This window comes from Octopus sinensis, linkage group LG4 (genome assembly GCF_006345805.1).
Source record: "Octopus sinensis linkage group LG4, ASM634580v1, whole genome shotgun sequence".
NCBI lineage: Eukaryota > Metazoa > Mollusca > Cephalopoda > Octopoda > Octopodidae > Octopus > Octopus sinensis.
Genome location: NC_043000.1, coordinates 42,253,793 through 42,276,564, shown reverse-complemented (window position 1 = coordinate 42,276,564; position 22,772 = coordinate 42,253,793). Strand labels below are relative to the sequence as shown.

The window sequence follows — 22,772 nt, the reverse complement described above, 5'->3', positions numbered from 1 at the left end:
GTGTTGCTTAATTAGCATCTGTGCCAGTGACACGTAAAATGCACCTTTCAAGCGTTGACCCTCTCGGGGGCAATGGCAAATGACAGACCTTCAGCAATATGCAGTTTTTGAGTAGAAGACCCATCAAGCCAAGTGAAATTGTAGTCGTGGCAAATACAGATTTCATGAAAATGGCACTCGTGCCGGTGCCACGTAAAAACACCCATTACACTCTTGGAGTGGTTGGCGTTAGGAAGGTCATCTAGCCGTAGAAACCATACCAAATCAGACTGAAATCTGGTGTAGCCCTTCAGCTTCCCAGCCCTGGCCAAACCATCCAACCCAAGCCAGCATGAACAACAGACGTTGATTGATGATGATAAATTCTTTATTTAAAAGTTACGCCACAAAAACAAGCTTCACATTTGAATTTTTTTACAAATTACTTACTTCTGAATATATCTTGAAGCACTTTTCGCATGTTTATTTCAGAGTTTGAGGAAAATTTCCATTGTTCATGCTTGTGGCTAAATCCTCTAATGTTTCCAGTTATATTAAAACTAGGTATCATTGTGGTATCAACTGGATATCGACCTAGGCAAGATGAAACAGCAGAACCCTTCATCAGTACCCTACTACAATGATCATATTGATATGCTCAACAGCAACCTGCGTTCTTCTTTCTTGACACAATTTTAATTCTATTATTCACACCCACCTTCTCTCGCTCTGTATTTCTATCTCAACAACATATCATTAGACTGAAAGTCCTTTTTAAAAGTCTGTGTTGTATTGTCTATATGTTGAAAGCCACACAGAAACACACACAAACAAAAAGATAACTATATGTGTTATATATACATATATATATATACACACATAGTCATTTTTTTTTAGTCTGTATTGCCGACTTGCATTTAAAATTCCTGAATTTTAATCAAAATCTGTTAGTTACTATGGTGATAACACTACATGTCTATCTATCATCCTCCCTCTCTCTCTCTCTCTCTCACTCAACAACTTTTTCCCTCCTCTCTTTTAAATATACATTGTGACAAAAGTTATCTCCCCTTTTCATTCCTCCCCCCTCTTCTTTATCAGCACACCATCTCATATATCACATTTAGTTCCCATTCAGCTATGACTGCAATGTACTTTTCCATAATCTACAATAATACAATATATATGATGATATATCTTTAAATTCTATGATATATAATACTATACTCTATTTCAGAATGATCCTGAAATATGATTTCCCTAATTTTTGTTAAAAATTGATAAATGTAAATTTTATCAATTCAAGTGAGGATTTAACGGGCAATAAATATTTCTTAAAATGAAAATACTAAAACCCCTAAGTATGGCTCACTTTGCAACCACACAGTTTTGGGCTTAGTCTCACTGCATGGCACCTTGGTTAAATATCTTTTACTATATCCCCAGATCATCCAATGCCTGACAATGAATTAGGTAGATGGAAATTGTATGGAAACCTATTGTATATATGTGTGTATGCGTGGATATATATATATATGTATGTGTGTGTGTGTGTATATATGTGTGTGTGTGTATATATATGTGTGTGTGTGTGTGTGAGTGTGTGTGTGTGTGTACATTTCAAAGTATTTGGAGAAAGCCTTTGACAGGGTCTCCCAATCCATTATCTGTGGGCGATGTGGAGACTGGGGATTGACGAATGGTTAATAAGAGCAGTACAGACCCTATATAGAGAGGCCATTAGTAAGGTTAGGATTGACAATGAGTACAGTGAAGAATTCCAGGTAGAAGTAGGGATCCACTAAGTTTCAGCCCTCAGTCCCCTTTTATTTATCATAGACCTCCAGGTAATAACAGAGGAATTCAAGATGGGTTGCCCCTGGGAGCTCCTCTGTGCTAATGATCTGGCCCTCATAGCAGAATCACTACCAGAACTAGAAAAAAAAATTCAAGTTTGGAAGCAAGGTTTAGAATCAAAAGGCCTTAGAGTCAATGTAGCAAAGACCAAATTTATAGTAAGTAGGAAGGCGAACACATCACACACACCCTCATGTAGGTGGCACTGCTCAATCTGTAGAAAACGTGTAGGTAGAAACACTATAAGATGTACACAGTGTAAGCTATGGGCACATAAGAGGTGCAGCAACATCAAAGGAAAATTAACCGAGAAGAAAGCTTTTGTGTGCGGCAGATGCACAGGAGCAATAAACACCACAGATGCTCAGAAAACAGATTCCATCACACTCCAGGGGGAGAAACTAGAAGTAGTTGATAGCTTCTGCTACCTAGGTGACCAAGTTAGTAGCGGAGGTGGATGCTCAAAGAGTGTTACCACTAGAATAAGAATAAGAATAAGAATAGCTTGGGCAAGTTTAGAAAGCTTCTACCCCTACTGGTGACAAAGGGCCTCTCGCTTAGAGTGAAAGGTAGAGTGTATGATGCATGTGTGCGAACTGCCATGCTTCATGGCAGTGAAACATGGGCTGTGACTGTAGAGGACATGCATAGGCTCAAAAGAAATGAAGCTAGCATGATCCACTGGATGTGTAATGTCAGTGTGCACACTCGATAGAGTGTAAGCACCCTGAGAGAAATGTTGGACATTACAAGCATAGGATGTGGCGTGCAAGAGAGACGTTTGCGCTGGTATGGTCAAGTACTACAGATGGATGAGGGGAGATGTGTGAAGAAGTGCCACTCCCAAACAGTTGAAGGAATCTGGAGTAGAGGTAGACCCAGGAAGACATGGGATGAGGTGGTCAAGCATGACCTTCGAACGTTGGGCCTAACAGAGGCAATGACAAAAGACTGAGACCTCTGGAGATATTCTGTGACTGTGAAGACCCAGCAAATAAAGTGAGTTCATGGCTGTATCGTACACCAGTTTTGCATAACTAACCCCAGCCCATTCAAAAGTACCTTGGATCATAGGGCAACCTGCTGTGCTTGAGGAAACCTATTGAGTCGGGTACATCAACATCAAGATGAAAATCAAATGGAAATTGTAGTTGTTGTACCTGTGCTGGTGGCACATAAAAAGCACCATCCGAACATGGCCAATGCCAGCGTCACCTTGACTGGCTTCCATGCCGGTGGCGCATAAAAAGCACCAACTGATTGTAGCTGTTGCCAGCCTCATCTGTCCCCTGTGCCGGTGGCACGTAAAAAGTACCCACTACACTCACAGAGTGGTTGGCTTTAGGGAGGGCATCTTGCTGTAGAAACACTGCCAGATCAGACTGGAGCCTGGTGCAGCCTCCTGGCTTCCCAGATCCTTGTAGAACTGTCCAACCCATGCTAGCATGGAAAACGGACGTTAAACGATGATGATGATGATGATGATGTGTGTGTGTGTGTGATATGTGTGTTTATGTCTTTATGTCTGTGTTTGTAACCCCGATTGTTTGACAACCAGTAATGGTTTGTTTACATCCATCTAACTTAGTGGTTTCGCAAAAGAGGCCAGTAGAATAAGTAGCAAACAAAAAGATAAGTAAAGGGATCAATTTGACCAACTAAATCCTTCAAGACGATGCCCCAGCATGGCTGCAATCCAATGATTGAAACAAGTGAAAAGTAAGAGATAATTAAGAAACTAGGTTCCGTTTTTGTGCTATATCAGGAACCCAAATTATTACAAGTTTTATGTAGTCAGTCTTTAGTCTACGTACAAATCAGAATGGTTGGAACTGAGAATGCACTTGATTTTTTTTTTTTTTTTTCTCTTTTCTGACTTCAATTCAGAATAGATTGAAAGAGTCAAGCGAAGAAATCACACAGTCTCAGTGTTATAGTAATAAGACACAGAGCACAATCAAACAACCTTGAATGACAAGGAACAGATTAACTATTGTTCTAAAGTATTTCTTTTATAATGTATATACTCGGACAAATGTTGTGATCAGTATATGTGTGTATGCATATGTATATATAGGTACATATACACACACACACACACATATATATATATATACATATACACACACACATATATATATATATATACATACATATATACACAAATATATAAATACACAAACACATATATTCACATTATAAATATATACATGTATATATACACACACACACACATATATATATGTAAATATATATATATATATATATATATATATATATATATATGTATGTATGTATGGATGTAAATATACATGTGCATTCATACATACACATATATATATATGAATAGATATATACACACATATAAATATGCAAATATACAAATATATGCACATGTGTTTATGTATGCATATATATATATATGAGTATACACACACACACACACATACACATACACACACACACACACACACTCACACACACAAATGTGAAAGTACAAATTTATTTACAAGTGGCAATTTTTCACCATGGTTCTTCTATCTGGTGACAACGTTCTGGGAAATTCTATTTCAAAATTTATTATAAGATTGCCAAATTTATCGGGATTGTCAGCATGTGGCATTCCTTCTCCTGGCACTACTTTTGAGTAACCAGGTCTGAAACAGAAACATAAATAGCTTTGCATTAGTTAATGGTAAAACTATGTTCAGTATAGATAACAGATATTTTGCTTAACAGCACAGATTAAATGCTAGATCTGCTACAGTGGCTAAAATGTATTTCTAGTACTGTTTTGTTGCTACATTAAAAATATATATTAAATTACCACTCAATAATGTCACCTATGGAGCTTTACATTGCTATTCTAAATACTAGTAATAGCAGCCAAATTTCCTTCAAATTATACATTTGCCTTCTTGAAAGGGGACCTACAGAATATTAGAATACTACAAGCATTATATCTGGAAAAAAACAAAATGCAAACCAGATGATCACAGTTCAATGACTTTGATTTCTGGTCTGCTTGTTTTGACTAGATCTGGGGCCAGAAAAATAACATGTTTTAGATTCTAAAACACACAACAGAAATAACTTGACTGAAAGGATCAGGAACTGAAGTTTTATTTTTTAAAATCATACCTGGGAGCTTAGCTGAGAGGTTTACATCTTCACTTGGAACCCTGTAAGACTGAGTTGCATAGTCGCTATGATTGGATAATCTTCCTAACACCTATCACTGATACAGAATACACTAGGTACGTCTTATGTCACAATCACTAAAGATTTTGTTTTGTACCCAGTAAAACTAGAGAGCCTTCTCTAATGATGTTGTCCCTCATCGTTTGCCAACCATTTTACAAAGTTTAATGGGTGCATTTTATCACAGCAGTATCACTGGAGAGGTTAATTTGTTTGTTCATTCAAGGTGACATAACTGAGGAAATGGTCAGAAGAGAAAGTGATAACTGAGAAAGAAATAGTGTGAAAGGGTGGTAGAAGAGAGATGATATGGTGGGATCTACTTTGGGCTGACCTTCTCTCACCTCTGCATTCTCCTCATTCAACAATCTATCATCGTTTTGAATGACCAGTTTTCTATGCTTGTGCCAGTGGCACGTAAAAAGCACCAACTACACTCATGGCGTGGTTGGCGTTAGGAAGGGCATTCAGCCATAGAAACATTGCCAGATCAGACTGGGCCTGGTTCAGCCTTCTGGCTTTCCGGACCCCAGTTGAACCATCCAACCCATGCTAGCATGGAAAGCGGACGTTAAATGATGATGATGATGATGATGATGATGTATTGTCAGACAGAATTCAATGAGGCAGATTTTCTATGATTGGATGCCCATCACTTGCTTTCACATGTTTCCAAGCAAATTAATATTTTCCCATAGCTGGGCATGTTTCCACAGAAGACAGGAAATAAATGACACTTTTTGTAAAATGATGATGCCCAATAAAAAACTATTGCAAGTTGTCAAAACAAAGAACCACTCCCACACACATACATACATACAGATAGACAAAGACAGATATATATACTTATATATATATAGAAAGATGGAGACACACAAACACACACACAAATACATACACATGTATATATATGTTGGGTTTCTTTCAATTTCTGTCAACTAAATCTCCGTCCGGGTTGCGGATCCATGGAATAAGCTGCCAGACGAGATAGTGAAGATGCCGACGACCGCTCGGTTCAAAGTCTCTCTTGACCAGAAATGGCCTGCACTCTTTGCATGAACACCTTCCCTGTACATAACTCCATGTCCCCCTACATGGCCTAGCCTTTTGCTTTTTGAGCCAAAAAATTAACTTAACTTAACTTAACTTAAATCCACTCACAAGGCTTTGGTCAGCTTAGAGTATAGTAGAAGACAGTTGCCCAACCATGCAGCACAGTAGAACTGAATCCAAAACCATATAGCTGGCAAGCAAACTCCTTGGTCAGACACAGTAAGTGCACAAATATGGTTCCATAAATTCTTTTTGCAAACATCTCATTTCTCTCTGGTACACTGCCTTGAAATCCAAAGCAACTCTCACCTCTAATCCTCATCTCACAGAACATCTAAATCCTTACATTATTTTCAGCTTCTCTTCTAGCTTTGATATTACTCTTTGCTTCTAACTCCTTCTAAATAATTCAAGGCCTGTCTCTTATCTATTATGCCTCTGTAGTTCTTAGCCACTAACATGGTTTTGTCTAACTGGATCCTTGTACCAATAATAGATCTAGTTTGTTGCTCACAGCAAGCTGTCTTGAAGATCCGAGTTGTCCTCTATATAATAAATCATTGTTTCCTTCCTTCCTGTCATATTCCTCAGTCAGTACTTCCCTGAACCAACATCTGGTTAAAAAGATATTCAGTTTTTAGATCTCTATTTACCAGATTGTTTTTGATCTCGGAATCCATCAAGTTCTCATACTAAGGTCATTGGCCATTAGACTATTAGACTACACCAACAACACAAAATGTAAAAAAGATTTAGTAACTATTCTCTGCTTACTTTACTACATCGGTAATAGGAATATGTAGAATTCGATCATCCAGAGTAGAAATATCAACTATACATCCCGTCAAGGCCTTCTCCAAGGTCACGGTAGCTGTATGGTATAAATCATGACCTTTTCTGTGAAACCGTTCATGTGGATGGTCTTTCAAAGTGAAGATAATATCAGCTGAAATTATGATGAAAATATTATAATTATTTATGAGGAAACTGATTTTCTTATGTTATTAATAGACACAGATGGGAGTTTTTAAGTGTTTGGGTACTAAGCACTGATTTCACAGTAGGGAGCAAATAATAATTAAATAACATAATAGATTAAAACTGACTAAACACATGTGATTTTATAGGTCACAAAAAGGCCATAATGTAGTTATTCAATCCTCTAGAGATAGAAGCCAAATCCCAATCAAATTACACTCTAATGTGTTAAAAATAAGGAGACAGTGATTAATATGGTGTGACATGCAGAGTCTCTGGGAAAAAGAGAGAAAAATCACAACCAGAATGCCTTTTATCAAAGATCTTCTCAATTAAGGTCTATTAGGGAACAAGCAGTAACAGCATTGGTCTATTCCATAATGTTCTATCCCAAATAACCTGGTACCAAATGTTATCATTTTGTAAAATTGTAGAATTATGAGTGGTGCTTCAAATACAAAAAAAAATACCATCAGTGTGGATTTGTACTCAGAACTCCAAAGCTGGTAGTCCAACACTATATTCACTTGACCACAATGACTTTGCATGTTCCTAAACAGAATCTAACCACAGAAGCCATGCTGAAACAGACAAATGGAGCCTGAGTAGCCCTCCAGCTTGCCAACACCTGCCAAACTATCCACAGCATGAAGACTGGATGTTAAAAGATTATGATGATGATATCTCTCTCTACTCTTTTACTCTTTTACTTGTTTCAGTCATTTGACTGTGGCCATGCTGGAGCACCGCCTTTAGTCGAGCAAATCGACCCTGGGACTTATTCTTTGTAAGCCCAGTACTTATTCTATCAGCCACTTTTGCCGAACTGCTAAGTGACAGGGACGTAAACACACCAGCATCGGTTGTCAAGCAATGCTAGGGAGACAAACACAGACACACAAACATATACACACACATACATATATATATATATACATATATACGACAGGCTTCTTTCAGTTTCCGTCTACCAACTCCACTCACAAGGCATTGGTCGGCCCGAGGCTATAGCAGATGACACTTGCCCAAGGTGCCACGCAGTGGGACTGAACCCGGAACCATGTGGTTGGTAAGCAAGCTACTTACCACACAGCCACTCCTGCACCTATATATATATATATACATATACATATATAAAGAAAATGAAAAATGGTATAAATACCAGGAATTGTATTGGGTCCTTGATCACTCTCATTCGGAAAGACGATAGTAGTATCTGTCAGCCATCCTTTCCTTACAGTAATGTTAAGAATCTTGTCTCTGATGCTTGATGTATGTCCATCATCATTCATAACCTAAATCATTTGCAACAACAGGAAGGATATGAAATGAGTATGTGTGTGTGTGTGTGTGTGTGTGTGTGTGTGTGTGTAATATATGGGAAATAGACTTTAAATGATGACTGATATATATATATATATATTCTGTGTGTGAGTATATATATATATATATATGTATGTATATATATATATATATATATACATATATATATTTGCAGTATAAGATATGTATTCAGAGAATCATTTGGCTATCATAGAAACTTGAACTGTTGGTGTAACCATGATGTTCTGGTGATGTGGTGAGTTAGTGTTCTTTATTTACTTTGATTTCTGAATATACAAATGTATTGTATAACGTAGAGCATGCAATATCAAGGCAAACATGTAAGCATAATTTCTTCTACACTGAAAACATTACTATATCAAGAGGGCTTCGAAATAGTTAAGTGGTTAAATAAATATATTTCCCTCACCTGCCTCTTGACATTTAATGGTTGATACACACACACGCGATGATGATGTCAATGACGATGACAAATATAATGATGACAAGGTAAACAATAATCAAAACAAACATTTAAGCCATTTCACTTTCATATTTCCCAATCCAATAGTTCTTCAATGCAGTTTCTTGAATTGCTAAAAGTAGCAACAAAATAAATTTCTCTTGAATTATATGCTCTCTTTACTCTCTTTACTCTTTTACTTGTTTCAGTCATTTGACTGTGGCCATGCTGGAGCACCGCCTTTAGTCGAGCAAATCGACCCCAGGACTTATTCTTTGTAAGCCCAGTACTTATTTTATCGGTCTGTTTTGCCGAAACGCTAAGTTACGGGGACCTAAACACACCAGCATCGGTTGTCAAGCAATGTTGGGGGTGGACAGACACGGACACACAAACAAACACACCCACGCACATATATATATATACATATACATATATACGATGGGCTTCTTTCAGTTTCCGTCTACCAAATCCACTCACAAGGCTTTGGTCGGCCCAAGGCTATAGTAGAAGACACTTGCCCAAGGTGCCACGCAGTGGGACTGAACCTGGAACCATGTGGTTGGTGAGCAAGCTACTTACCACACAGCCACTCCTACGCCTACTGTCACATTTTTTTTTGTGTGTGAAAGGACTGGTGGTACATAAATGTAATCCCAAATGCACTAAATTAATCTGAAGAAAAGATGAAATAATCCTGTCCAGAACATCTTCAATCAAACATCTTTTAGAGCATTGATAATCTTGATCTAAAAATCGACAACAGTAGGAACAACAATTTCTATCTTCCACTCAGTATATCAACAAAAGTTGCCAGCTGTAACCTGGGATAGGAAAAAATACAATACTTTGCTAAAATGGTAACAATGCTACCAATGTTGTTCATATTGTTCTTGTAGATGTTTAGCACAAGGTCAACTCTGATCAAGACATGAGCACTCCATCTTTTTACGGGGATTGTAGCACTGAATGTTAAATCCTATAGCTTTTCTGTTTCCAAGTTTAGTGGAATAAAAACACCTTTTCTTGAGAAACAGGTAAGAGTTGTCAGCAAAAGAAAAATGCACGTTACCTGAAATAAATATACATCCAGCCTATGCAAGCATAGAAAACAGGATGTAACACAAATGATAAAATAAACAACTGTAGAAGGCAATTTGGCTAGTTATAACTATGCAGGAGTGAGTTATTCCTTTGTGAGGCGCAGGAGTGGCTGTGCAGTAAGTAGTTTGCTTACCAACCACATGGTTCTGGGTTCAGTCTCACTGCGTGGCACCTTGGGCAAGTGTCTCCTACTATAGCATCGGGCCGACCAAACCCTTGTGAGTGGATTTGGTAGATGGAAACTGAAAGAAGCCCGTCGTATATATGTATATATATATATATATATATATATATATATATATATATATATGTGTGTGTGTGTGTGTGTGTGTGTGTGTATATATTTGTGAGTCTGTGCTTGTCCCCCCCAACATCGCTTGACAACCAATGCTGGTGTGTTTACATCCTCGTGACTCAGCAGTTCAGCAGAAGAGTCCGATAGAATATATACCAGGCTTACAAAGAATAAGTCCTGGGGTTGATTTGCTCAACTAAAAAGGCAGTACTCCAGCATGGCCACAGTCAAATGACAGAAACAAGTAAAAAGAGTAAAGAGTAAGAGTAAGAACAATCATACAGCATTTCTAAGTTGGCTCTAAAATCAGTTGAATTTCAAGAAAAGTGTCAAAAAGAGAGGAAACTTATTAGCTCAATGCAGTCAGGTCGCAGTTTTGGTGTTCTTCAGCATCCAACCTGCTCTGTTGCATTAAACCGTTCTTGTAAGTAAAGTTGTACAGAGAATAGAACCACATTCCAAATGCATGTATGCATGTACATATATATATCTATGTAAAGATATGAGGTGGTATCAAAAGGTTCCTGGAGTAGCTACACATTTAATAAAGAATAACTTATTTACCTAAGTTTTAACATCATCTTTTTCGAAACAGTCACCTTGTGCAGCAATACACTGGTCCCTGCACTCCTGCCACTTTTGGAATCTGGTCTGGAAGTCATTTTCCGTAAGCAAGTCAAAGACCTTCTGTAATTTGCTCTCGATCTTGACAACATTATTCAAAAGCAACCTTTGAGCTGTATTTTCATCGTGGGGAAGAGATGGAAGTCCACAGATGCTAAATCTGGCAAACAGGGTGGGTGTCGAAGTGATACCATGTTGTTTTCAGCAAGAAACTCACATGTGAAGAGAGCTCGGTAACGGTGCATTATTGCCGTGAAGAATCCAAATGTTAGGATTGCCTGCATGGACCCATACGACAGACCAACAACATCAACAATGTCATTGATTGTCCTCTGACAGTCCTCATCCACAAGCTAATGAATTTTATCCACATATCCAGGGGTGACGCTCATGGTAGGTCTTAATTATCTCACATAATAATAATAATAATAATAATAATAATAATAATAATAATGGTTTCAACTTTTGGCACAAAGCCAGCAGTTTGGAGAAGGATTAAATTAATCAAATTGACCCCAGTGCTCAGCTGGTACTTATATCACCACCAAAACGATGAAAAAGAAAGTTGACCCTTGTGGAATTTGAACTCAGAGTTTAAAGATGGATGAAATGCTACTAAACATTTCATTTGATATGCTAGTGATTCTGCTACCTCGCCACCTTAATAATAATAATAATAATAATAATATAATAATAATAATAATATAATAGTAATAATAATATAATAATAATAATATAATAATAATAAATAATAATAATAATAATATAATAATAATAATAATAATGATAACAATAATAATAACAATAATAATAATAATAATAATAATAATGATGATAACGATAATAATAATAATAATAACAATAATAATAATAATGATAACAATAATAATGATAACAATAATAATAATAATAATAATAATAATAATAATAATAATAATAATAATAATAATAATGATAATAATAATAATAACAGTAGACAATCAACGCTACTAAGCAACAAAAAGAAAACAAAGATACTCCGAAAATACAACATCACAGAAAAAGATTTACCTGAGATAAAAGAAAAGCTAAAACAAGATATCCTTGCCAAAGCACAAAGGATCCGCCAGTACAAGAAATGCCAACGTTTCTTTGTACAAAACAAACAGTTCAACTCCAACCCCAAAAAGTTCTACCAAGAACTTAGCAAAAATAAAATAGAAATCACTGCAGCACCAACGGCAAAAGAAGGGGAAGAATTCTGGAGAGAAATATGTTCGGCAAACGAACAACCAAAAAAAAAGGAGTATTAAAACAACAAACTCAGCATCTGAGCAACTTTGGACCCCCATAACAACTGAAGAGGTCACCTAGGCACTGCAAAGACTAAGCAACTGGAAGGCACCTGGGCATGACAAGATCCCCAACTTCTGGTTGAAATATCTAACAGGAATGCACAAAAAGTTGGCTGAAAACTTTAACAACATACTGGCAGAGCCAGAGACAATGCCTGAATGGCTCATGAAGAGGAAAACCATCATAATTCCCAAATCAAATAAGACAGCAAACCTGTCTCCCTACAATGTACAAAGCATTTACTGCAGTAATATCACAAAGATTGAACAAGCACCTGGACAAAAACAACCTGGTTCCAGAAGAGCAGAAAGGATGCCGCAAAGGCTCATATAGCTGTAAAGATCAACTAATGATCAATAAAGCCATAACTGAAGACAGCCACAGAAAGAAGAAAGGCCCCAGTATGGCCTGGATCGACTACAAAAAGGCATTTGATAGCATCCCCCACACATGGATCCTCGAAACACTAGCCATTAACAAAGTTGCACCAACAATTATAAAATACATAGGACACTCTATGAATAAATGGCAGACAGTGCTACAGCTCCAAACAAAAGAGGGACTTGTGAAAACCAAAGCCATCCCCATTAGAAGAGGAATATTCCAGGGAGACACGCTCTCTCCACTCCTTTTCTGCTTGGCACTGTCACCTCAATCGGATATGCTAAACAGAACTGGATGCAGATATAAATGTTACGGCAAAACGATCAGCCACCTTTTAATATGGATGACCTAAAACTATACGCCACAAATGACAAACAGCTGGAAATGCAACTAAAGACAGTTCATGGATTTACCAAAGAAATAGATATGAAATTTGGATTGGAGAACTGCGCCAAAGTAACCCTGAAAAGAGGAAAACTAGCAACATCACACTAGATAAAACCAATGAAATAAAAGAATTAGACCAAAGCCAAACTTACAAATACTTAGGAATCCATGAACTAGATAAGACACAACACACACAAATGAAAGAGAAAATAAAAAAAAGAATATTACAGACGAGTTAGATCAATACTGAAAACAGAGCTCAATGCTAAAAACAAGATAATAGGTATCAACACTTTAGCTATCCCAGTTATAAGTTACAGCTACAATATCCTTAACTGGACACTAAATGAACTGACCAAAATAGATAGGAAAACAAGAAAAATAATGACAGGATCTAGGATGCATCACCCAAAATCTGACATAGAAAGGCTATATATACAACGTATAGAAGGTGGTAGAGGCCTTATACAGCAGGAAAACTATTATAAAATAACCACCATAGGACTGCAAAAGTATCTATTTCAGAAGGAAGGAAAACTGATACAAATAGCGGCAAAACACGAGCAAAACAAATAAACTGTTCTCAGTATTTAAGGAAGCTGACAAATACAAACAAGAAATCATACCACCTAACAAATATGAAGAAGAAGAAGAAGAAGAAGAAGAAGAAGAAGAGAAGAAGAAGAAGAAGAAGAAGAAGAAGAAGAAGAAGAAGAAGAAGAAGAAGAAGAAGAAGAAGAAGAAACAACAAAAGCCATAAAACAAATGAAATTCAAACTAAAAATAGAACAGCAAAGAACCATGATAAAATGATGGCAAGAAAAGCCCCCTCATGGCAAATACTGGACTAAACTAAATGCAAAAGAAATAGACAAAGAAAAATCCCAACAATGGTTGAGAAGCTCAGGACTCAAAGCAGAGACAGAAGGATTTTTAATTGCTGCACAAGACCAAAGCCTCCCCATCAGAAATTACCAAAAGCATGTAATGAAAAGAAATATAACAAGTAACTGCAGAATATGTGGAGATGGACAAGAAACAATAAATCATATTATCTCTGGCTGCCCAGTCCTGGCTAAGAAGGAATATATTCACAGACACGACAGAGTTGGGACCTATATACACTGGAAGCTATGCCAACATTATGAAATAACAACAGAAAAAAGATGGTATAGGTACACACCAGAAAAGGTCACAGAAAACGAGAAAGCAACCATACTCTGGGATATGCCAATACACATAGATAGAGAAATTAAGGCCAACAGACCAGATAGAGTTGTCAAAGATCATGAAGAAAAAAGATGCTTTCTAATTGATGTATCAATACCAGCAGATGACAACGTGTCTCTAAAAGAAATGGAGAAACTTTCAAAATGCAAAGACCTGGAAATAGAGGTAACCAGAATGTGGAATCTAAAAACAGAAACAATTCCTATCATGATAAAAAAATATTCAGATAAAAAAATATTCAGACAAATACATAACAAAACCACCAGGACTTACAAACACATATAACATACAGAAAATTGCACTACTAGGCACTGCACGCATCCTATGCAGAACACTTTCCATACAGTAACCATCAGAGCATCACAAGAAATCACAGCTCATACTCAAGGCACACAGAGCTGCGCTCAGTAGTGAAGTGAAAGCACGTTATTAAAATAAAACTACTGAATGATAATAATAATAATATAATAATAATAATGATAATAATAATAATAATAATAATAATAATGAGGATAATAATAATAATTGTTTCCAATTTTAGCACAAGGCCAGCATGTTTTGAGGAGTGGGTATGTCGATTCCATCAACCCCAGTGTTCAACTGGTACTTATTTTATCGATCCCAAAAGGATGAAAGCCAAAATGAAACTCAGAAGAATTTGAACTCAAAACCTAAAGACATTTGGAATGCTACTAAGCATTTTACCCAATGTATTAACAATGCTACGAGCTCACCAATAATAACAATTGTAAATAATAACTAGTTAGAACATGTAGTAGATGAACAATAAACAAGAAGACAATTGTAAACAAGGTCTGGTATATAGAGATAAAATTAGTAAGACCAGAGAAAAATTCAATCTAATTATTATAGATAATGCCAATCTTACAAACAAATCATTGAAAAGAAGCTTTGAAATCTTGTTACTGACTTTTGGTTCATAGACTTCCCTTGATGATATGATTGATGTTGTTTTGGTATTGCAGCTAAAATCTGGGAATGAACCAGTGATGTTTGTGTGGAGGTAGGATGGTGCATAGAGTGTCGGGCTGGTGGGTTGGGTTGGAGGTAGATGTAAGTAGATGCAGGTTAGATTAAGATGTGATTGTGGGACAGCTTCAGCTGATTCAGTGCTGATATTCTGATGATGTGGTTCCTATTTGGCTGAGTGTTTGTCTGGTCTGGTCTGATCTCATCAGCTTAACTTAGAATCTGTCTGTGTGTATGAATATTCGGGGTTTACTTCACAATACATATGCGCACATGAACAGTCTATATTATAATTCTGAAACGCGAAAAGTTTGTTTGTTTGTCTGGTTTTGGCATTGAGAACGGGTTAAAGGCCACTAGATCTCATCGGATTGACTCCAAAATTTACAGGGACATGTAAAATGAGGTGAGGATGTGAGTGGGCTAGGTTAGAAATCCCCATCTTAAAAGGTGTCGTTGCTAGGGCCAAAAACGCACTTTGACAAGTCTACTCTCATTCTTTTATGTATCTGTCTTCCTCCATCACTCACTCTCTTTCCTCCCTTTCTTTCACATTCTATCTATAACGATGTTTCACAGCGTTTATCTCCCTTCCCTTCACCTTCTCTTTATGACGTCATTTCACAGCGTCCTATATCTCCCCCCTCCCTGCCTTCAACAGCGCTTTCACACTCTCTCTCTCTCTTTGTATGTCTGTCTGCATTCATAGAGAGAATTATCATCGCCACCACCGCCATACAATCATGAGAACAAATATTATGAATCAGATATTTATTGGCTTAATTTATATATGTGTGTGTGTGTGTTCTATATATAAATATGTATATATAATGTATATATACAAAGTGTATATATCTGTATTTATGTATATTAAACTTTTTAATAATTTTTGATAGTTATATATATTTTTTTTAAATTATAAATATAAATTAATAATTTTAATTTTAAATTTAAATAATTTAAATTTTTCAATTTTATATATTTTGTATATTATATTTTTATTTTTATGTTTTGGTTTATGTTTTTCACTGTTTGATTTGCCTAATAGTGGTTTTATCTCTAATTTAATTTATATATAATTTGTATACATTTGTATATATAATGCGTACACACACATATATATATAATGCATATATCATCATCATCATCATCATCATCATCATCATCGTTTAACATCCGTTTTTCATGCTAGCATGGGTTGGACGGTTCAACTGGGGTCTGGGAAGCCAGAAGGCTGTGCCAGACCCAGTCTGATCTGGCAGTGTTTCTACAGCTGGGTGCCCTTCCTAACGCCAACCACTCCGAGAGTGTAGTGAGTGCTTTTTATGTGCCACCTGCACAGGTGCCAGACGAGGCTGGCAAACGGCCACAATCGGATGGTGCTTTTTACGTGCCACCAACACGGAGGCCAGTTGGAGCGGGGCTGGCAACGGCCATGTTTGGATGGTTCTCATATATATATATATATATATATATGTGTGCATTATGTGGTCAGTTGTGCAGAAAATACGCACACCTATGTTAAAAGTGCTGGCGAGTTTGCATGGCAACTATTTTTTTCCTCAAATGAAAGATGTGACCTCAAGGACAAAATTCCTCATCTTATAAAATGTGGCCTAAGTAGACCTGAATGAAATCGGGTTATATTAACCAAAATGTGAAAAGAGGTCTAAATGGGGCTTGAAGGGGATTAAAATTTATGGGAGCAGGTGTTTAGGAATTCTCTATTACATGAAGCTACAAAAATTGCGCCAGCCTTTAAATCGTCAATGTGTTGCCGTCCATGATGAAGAAGTTTTGAATGCTTGCCATAGTGAGTCTACTGTTGTGAGAAAGAATCACTTCAAAGCTTGGTGTTTAGGAATTTTCTTTTACATCAAGTTCAAAATTTTACGCCAGCCATTAAACTGCCACTACGTTGCTGTCTGTCGTTAAGAAATGCCAGCCATGGTGACTCTACTATCCTCAGATTCTATCCCTTCAAACTTTGGTTTCCAATATTTTTTTATTTTTTTATTCAGCTCGCAAATTCGTCTGTCCCTTTTAAATGTTAGTGTTTTGCTTTCTGCCTTGAAGCAGACCTTTCCGTTATCACTGCCTGATATTTATGATTGATCATTCTAAATATTTTATTTCTCAACTTACTCAAGATCTTTTGTTGTTTATAAATGGGAGAGAGAAAGATAGAGAGTAAGAGAAAGCGAGGGAGAGTCCAAGAGAAATGAAGAGTAAGAGAGTGGGAAAGTGAGAGAGAAAGAAGAGAGAAACAAAGAGGGAGAATGTGGTGATAAAAAAACAGAAAGGAAGCAACAGAAAATAACAACCACACTCTTACCCATGCGTAGAGCGGGTCACCTTAAGCTAGTATATATATATATATATATATATATATATATATATATATATATCTACAACATTTACCATCTGTTTTCCATGCTGGCATGAGTTGGATGGCTTGAAAGGAATTCCCAAAGCCAGTGGCTGCATCAGGTTCCATAATTTTTTTGGGGTTTGGTTTCTACAACTTGATGCCCTTCTTAATGCCAACCACTTGTATATTGTGCTTTTCACATGTCATCATCACAAGTGCTTTTTAGATCAAATTTTTTTAATATTTTTGTAAACTCTATATCAATGTATGTTATAAAAAAAAGTCAATGATACAGTTCAGCAGTTGATACTATTACCTGATATTTCAACATTTCAGGGTAAGGAAATAGGGGTTCATAACTGACTTCTTTGCTCTTAAGAAAGAAATAAGTAGTCAACACCTTTTCTCTATAAATTTCCTGAAGAAGGGACTCTAAATCAGAAATTTTGAAACACGAGATAATAGTATTAACCATTGACTTGTATTATAACTTGCATTGTTCTGGCTTTAAAAACATTTATTTTAAAAATTTATATATGATTATACATATATGTATACATGCATGTGTGTGTATGTATGTATGTATGTATGTATGTATGTATGTATGTATGTATGTATGTATGTGTATGTATGTATGTATGTGTGTGTGTGTGTGTACATATGTATGCATGTATGGATGTGTACAAGGGTTGTACCGAAAGTAATGAAAAATGTGAAGAAACATAACTTTTTTTTCATTAACTGACAGGCGTCATTCAAACTGCTCCTGTTGGGAGAGCAGTGATGGTACGTGGCTTAGTGGTTAAGAAATTTTGCTCGCAATTGTAAGATTGTGAGTTCAGTACTCTGCAGTGCATTATGTCCTTGAGCGAGATGCTTTATTTCACATTGTTCCAGCCCTCTCAGTTAGCAAGAATGAGTTATACTTATAATTCAAAGGGCCAGCCTAGTCACATTCTGTCTCACACTGAATCTTCCTGAGAACTATGTTAAGGGCATGCATGACTGACTGCTGAGTGCTCAGCCACTTGCAAGTTAATTTCATGAGCTGGCTGTTCCATTGATTGGATCAACTGGAACCCTCGTCATTCTAACTAATGGAGTGCCTGTTGAGAGAGTAACTATTCTTTTCTGGTACATATTTTTTCTTTTACTTTAATGAATGCAAATGATAAGTTTCAAGCAGAAGCAACTTGCTCTCATTGAGTTCTCGAGAAAGGAAGGTTGCAGATTGTCTCACATCTAGAAAAGGGTACAAATTATTTACAGAGACAAGAGCTATGTACAAAGATAGATGAAGACATTTAAAGGAAGGAAAACCAACAGTGGGACATCATCAACAATAACCATCAATACAAATTCTCAGCAAGCGAAGAAACTGATTTGTAAGGATTTACAGGCCACAATGTGTGAACTTGCTGCACAATGGAACTCTGGCCACAATGCATTACAAAAGGTAACGGAAAATTTGGGGTACTGAAAAATATTCTAAAGTAAGTATCTTGGCACTTGACACCTGATTTGAAGATGAGAAAGCTGAAAGTTTTCTTTGATCTGCTGGAAACATTTGAAGGCAATGCAGAGATGTATTTTGTGATCTGGTGATTGGATGAAATGTGAGCATGTATGTATGATCCAGAGGCAAAGACTTAGTCTATGAAATGGGAGTCACAGATCTAAGGAGTTCATGAGCCAGTGATCAATACAGAAAATCATGATAACTGTTTTTCAAGGATGACAAAGACAACAGGCTCCTTAGCTTATCAGACTATGGTTTTACCATGAACAGCAAGTGGTACATTGAGACACATAAAATATTTAGAGAAACTATTAGGAGGTAGAGATTGAACAAGAATCTTAATATGATCTACATGATAATTTCTGACCATGCACATCTTTGGCAATAAATCAGACTACTGGGTGGATTCACCATTGTCCGATGCCCGCTGACTTTCACCTTTTAAGTCCAATGAAGTAAAGTATTTGGGGATAAAGATTTGATGACACAGACAAGGGGGGAAATGACTGAGAGGAACAATGCACAGTTTGGTATGGTGCAAATTCATTGCTTGTCATGGAGATTATGTTGAGTACTAACTCAGTATGGAGGAAGAGCAATTCTATCAACATGTGCAATTGTAACAACTTGTGTTTGTATGTAGTCAATGTAAGAGGTCTATTGCCTCCTTAATGTGTTTTTGTAAGAAGTTTGTTGCCTCAAAATGTTTTATAAAATGTTTTATAAAGGAACAATGTGCTTGGGTATACAGCAATCGGCAGGCATTGCTGTTGCCCTCATTTTTCACCATATCATTTGTCATTCATATCATTATGTGTGTGTCCGGCCTGCAGCTTCCTTTCTGTGTAAGACTCTTGTGGTCAATTAAATGAATAAATGAATAAGAGAAGTTATGCCTACTTTTACAATACTATCAAGATGATTCTTGTATATGTGTGAGTGCATGCACATGTGTAAGTGTATGCACATACATACACACACACACACACATATATATATATATAGATATATATACACAATTGTGTGTTTAAGAAGTTTGCTTTCCAACTGTGTGGGTTTGAGTTCAGTCCCATTAAGCAGTACCTTTGATAAGGGCCTTCTGATATAATCCAGGACCAACAAATGCATTGTAATTAGATTTGGGAGAAAGAAACTCAATACCAAAGGTGAGTTGTGTATAAATATATAAATTAACATCAAGATCTAATTACCAATACCTTTGTTTTTCTTTCAGTCACTGAAAGGTTACAAAATAAACAAGGATAAAAAAAAGCAAACAAAAATCATGACTGAATCACAAGTCATCTGTAAGACAATATGTTAAAATTCTGATTTTATTTCGACAAGATACACTCTTAATACTATTAACAAATTTTGGTAGAAGTTTTACTCTGTAGATGAATTTTCTAAATTACTTTTGACTGGATTATAATAAAGGAAAGCATTGAATTCCATGTGCAAATAATCTATAAATGATAACTGCAAAGGGACACATACACACAAACACACACATAACACCCCTATGTACTCACAAACACTCATAAAACACCAGCACACATATAATTGTGTGTATATTTATGCGCAAACAGAAACACGTAAAGCTACTTATACATGCATGTACACACTCAGACACATGCACACGGGCATGGTTGATCAATATATTACCAGAGATGCAAATATGCAGCTTGTAGCAATAGCGGAATGTAACAAAATATAATTGCAGGATGTTAGGGGTCATTATGGGATGATGTTATGAGCTACACACTGTTTTCGGTGTTTTTCTTTTTTTGCCATTTATAGATGATGTGTGGTATGACTATAACATGGCTCCAGGACATGCAGTTAAAACTTCAGGCAAATGTAAAATTGTAGATCTAATTTATTAAATAACAGCCAGAAGCCATTGCAAAATGTCATAATGGCATAGCGGGAAATGCAGCTTGTGGTATTTTGGTATCTATAAATAATGCAACTCTCCTGCATGCCATCAATGTTATATGTTGTGTCTTGTATTCTGTGTCTTCTGTGATACAACACGCTCATCTTTTTGCAATTATAGTTGATGAATCACAGCTCCTTGGCATCTTATAGCCTATGTATGTTTATCTAGGCTGGTGCTACCTCCATTTACTGTTAAATGTGCATGCATCTCTCTCTTTCTGTCTCTTCATATATATATATGTAAAGAAAGAGAGAGAGAGAGAGAGAGAGAGAGAGACAGAGAGAAAATGTGGAGGGGTAGACAGATATAAATGGCTAGATATATATATATTGCATTTATATGTGTGTGTGTGTACATATATATATGTAAAAATGTTCTACATATATAAATATAAATTCATATCATAACATATATATATATATATATATATATATATATATATCATATATATATATATACATATATATATATATATATATATATATATATATATATATATATACTGGAGTAAACACATAAATATGAAACAAGGTGGAAAAAAAGAGTACTCAAATACCAGTGGTAGAGTAATATGCTTTATTTAAAGCAGCAGAAAATTCTACAAAACCTGTTACTCTGAGTTTCAGTCAAAAACTGTCCGATGAACAGGCAACGTGAAACTCAGAGTAACAGGTTTTGTAGAATTTTCTGCTGCTTTAAATAAAGTATATATATATATAAGAACAAAGTGTACCTTCACCGCTATATATATATATATGAAATAAAATACAAAATAACACGGACGGATCATTCAAAGCCTTTTATCTTCAGTCAAGGACCGGATCATCCTCGCAATTTCGGCTGATTATATATATATATACATATATGTAATATAGATAAATACCTACATATTTATACGCATATATGTACACACATGAACTTTTTTGTGTCAATGGCCAATTGTATTTCAGAGAGTATCTTCTTCATTTCTTACAGTCCCCTTCTTCAGTTAATTTCTAGGACAGCACCTTTCATGGGTTAGAAATGCTATACAGATATGACATGGATTTTGGCAACACCTACAGGAGGACAATGTTGAATTTGAAGCATCTATGACTATTGTGCACTTACATCTTTATCTCAACTCCTCAACATGTTGAATGTGGGTTTCTTCATAAGCTTTGGCTCCTCTACACACAGCTGATCTCCACTTGCTAAAGTTCTTTGCTGACACTTTGCATTTTCCATCATCGATGGAGAACTCTTTCAGGGTACTTTTACATTGGTCATTAAAACACATAGGATATTAGATGTCCTATGCTCTTTTATCCAGCTTCTGGCTCTCCATACAACATTTGTTCAGGTATCCTGGGGTCATCCATTCATGTAACATGCTTGGTCATATGAGTCATCTAGATCTAAGTATGGGGAAGAGTGATGGGACTTCTGCTCTCCAGAACACTTTGGTGTCAAGAACTTTTTTTGCTGTCTGATGCTAAGAATCTTCCTCAATGAACACATGTAGGACCCCTTTAGTCTTCTTTTTAGACTTAAATACATTATCAATGTTTCTCTTCCATAAAAGATATATGTCTGATAGATGAGAGTTTTAGTCTTATACAAACATATTTATGTGCAACCGGTATGGAAGCCAGTCAAGGCAGCACTGGCATCGGCCACGTTCAGATGGTGCTTTTACGTGCCACCGGCACAGGTATCACTACTACAATTTCCATTTTATTTTTATTTGATGTTGAG

General features: G+C 36.3%; 1 protein-coding gene across 1 annotated transcript in view; it reads right to left on the bottom strand.

Moving 5' to 3' along the window:
* Positions 1-349: 349 nt before the first annotated feature.
* The window catches only part of LOC115210988 (dnaJ homolog subfamily B member 13-like), a 44,426-nt gene continuing 22,003 nt past the window's right edge, over positions 350-22,772 (bottom strand). The window contains exons 5-8 of the mRNA XM_029779821.2: positions 8,231-8,363; positions 6,865-7,036; positions 4,347-4,493; positions 350-573 (exon numbers count right to left, since the gene is read on the bottom strand). Of these exons, the coding sequence (XP_029635681.1) occupies positions 558-573; positions 4,347-4,493; positions 6,865-7,036; positions 8,231-8,363 (468 nt within the window). The 3' untranslated portion in view covers positions 350-557. The remainder of the gene's footprint in view (positions 574-4,346; positions 4,494-6,864; positions 7,037-8,230; positions 8,364-22,772) is intronic.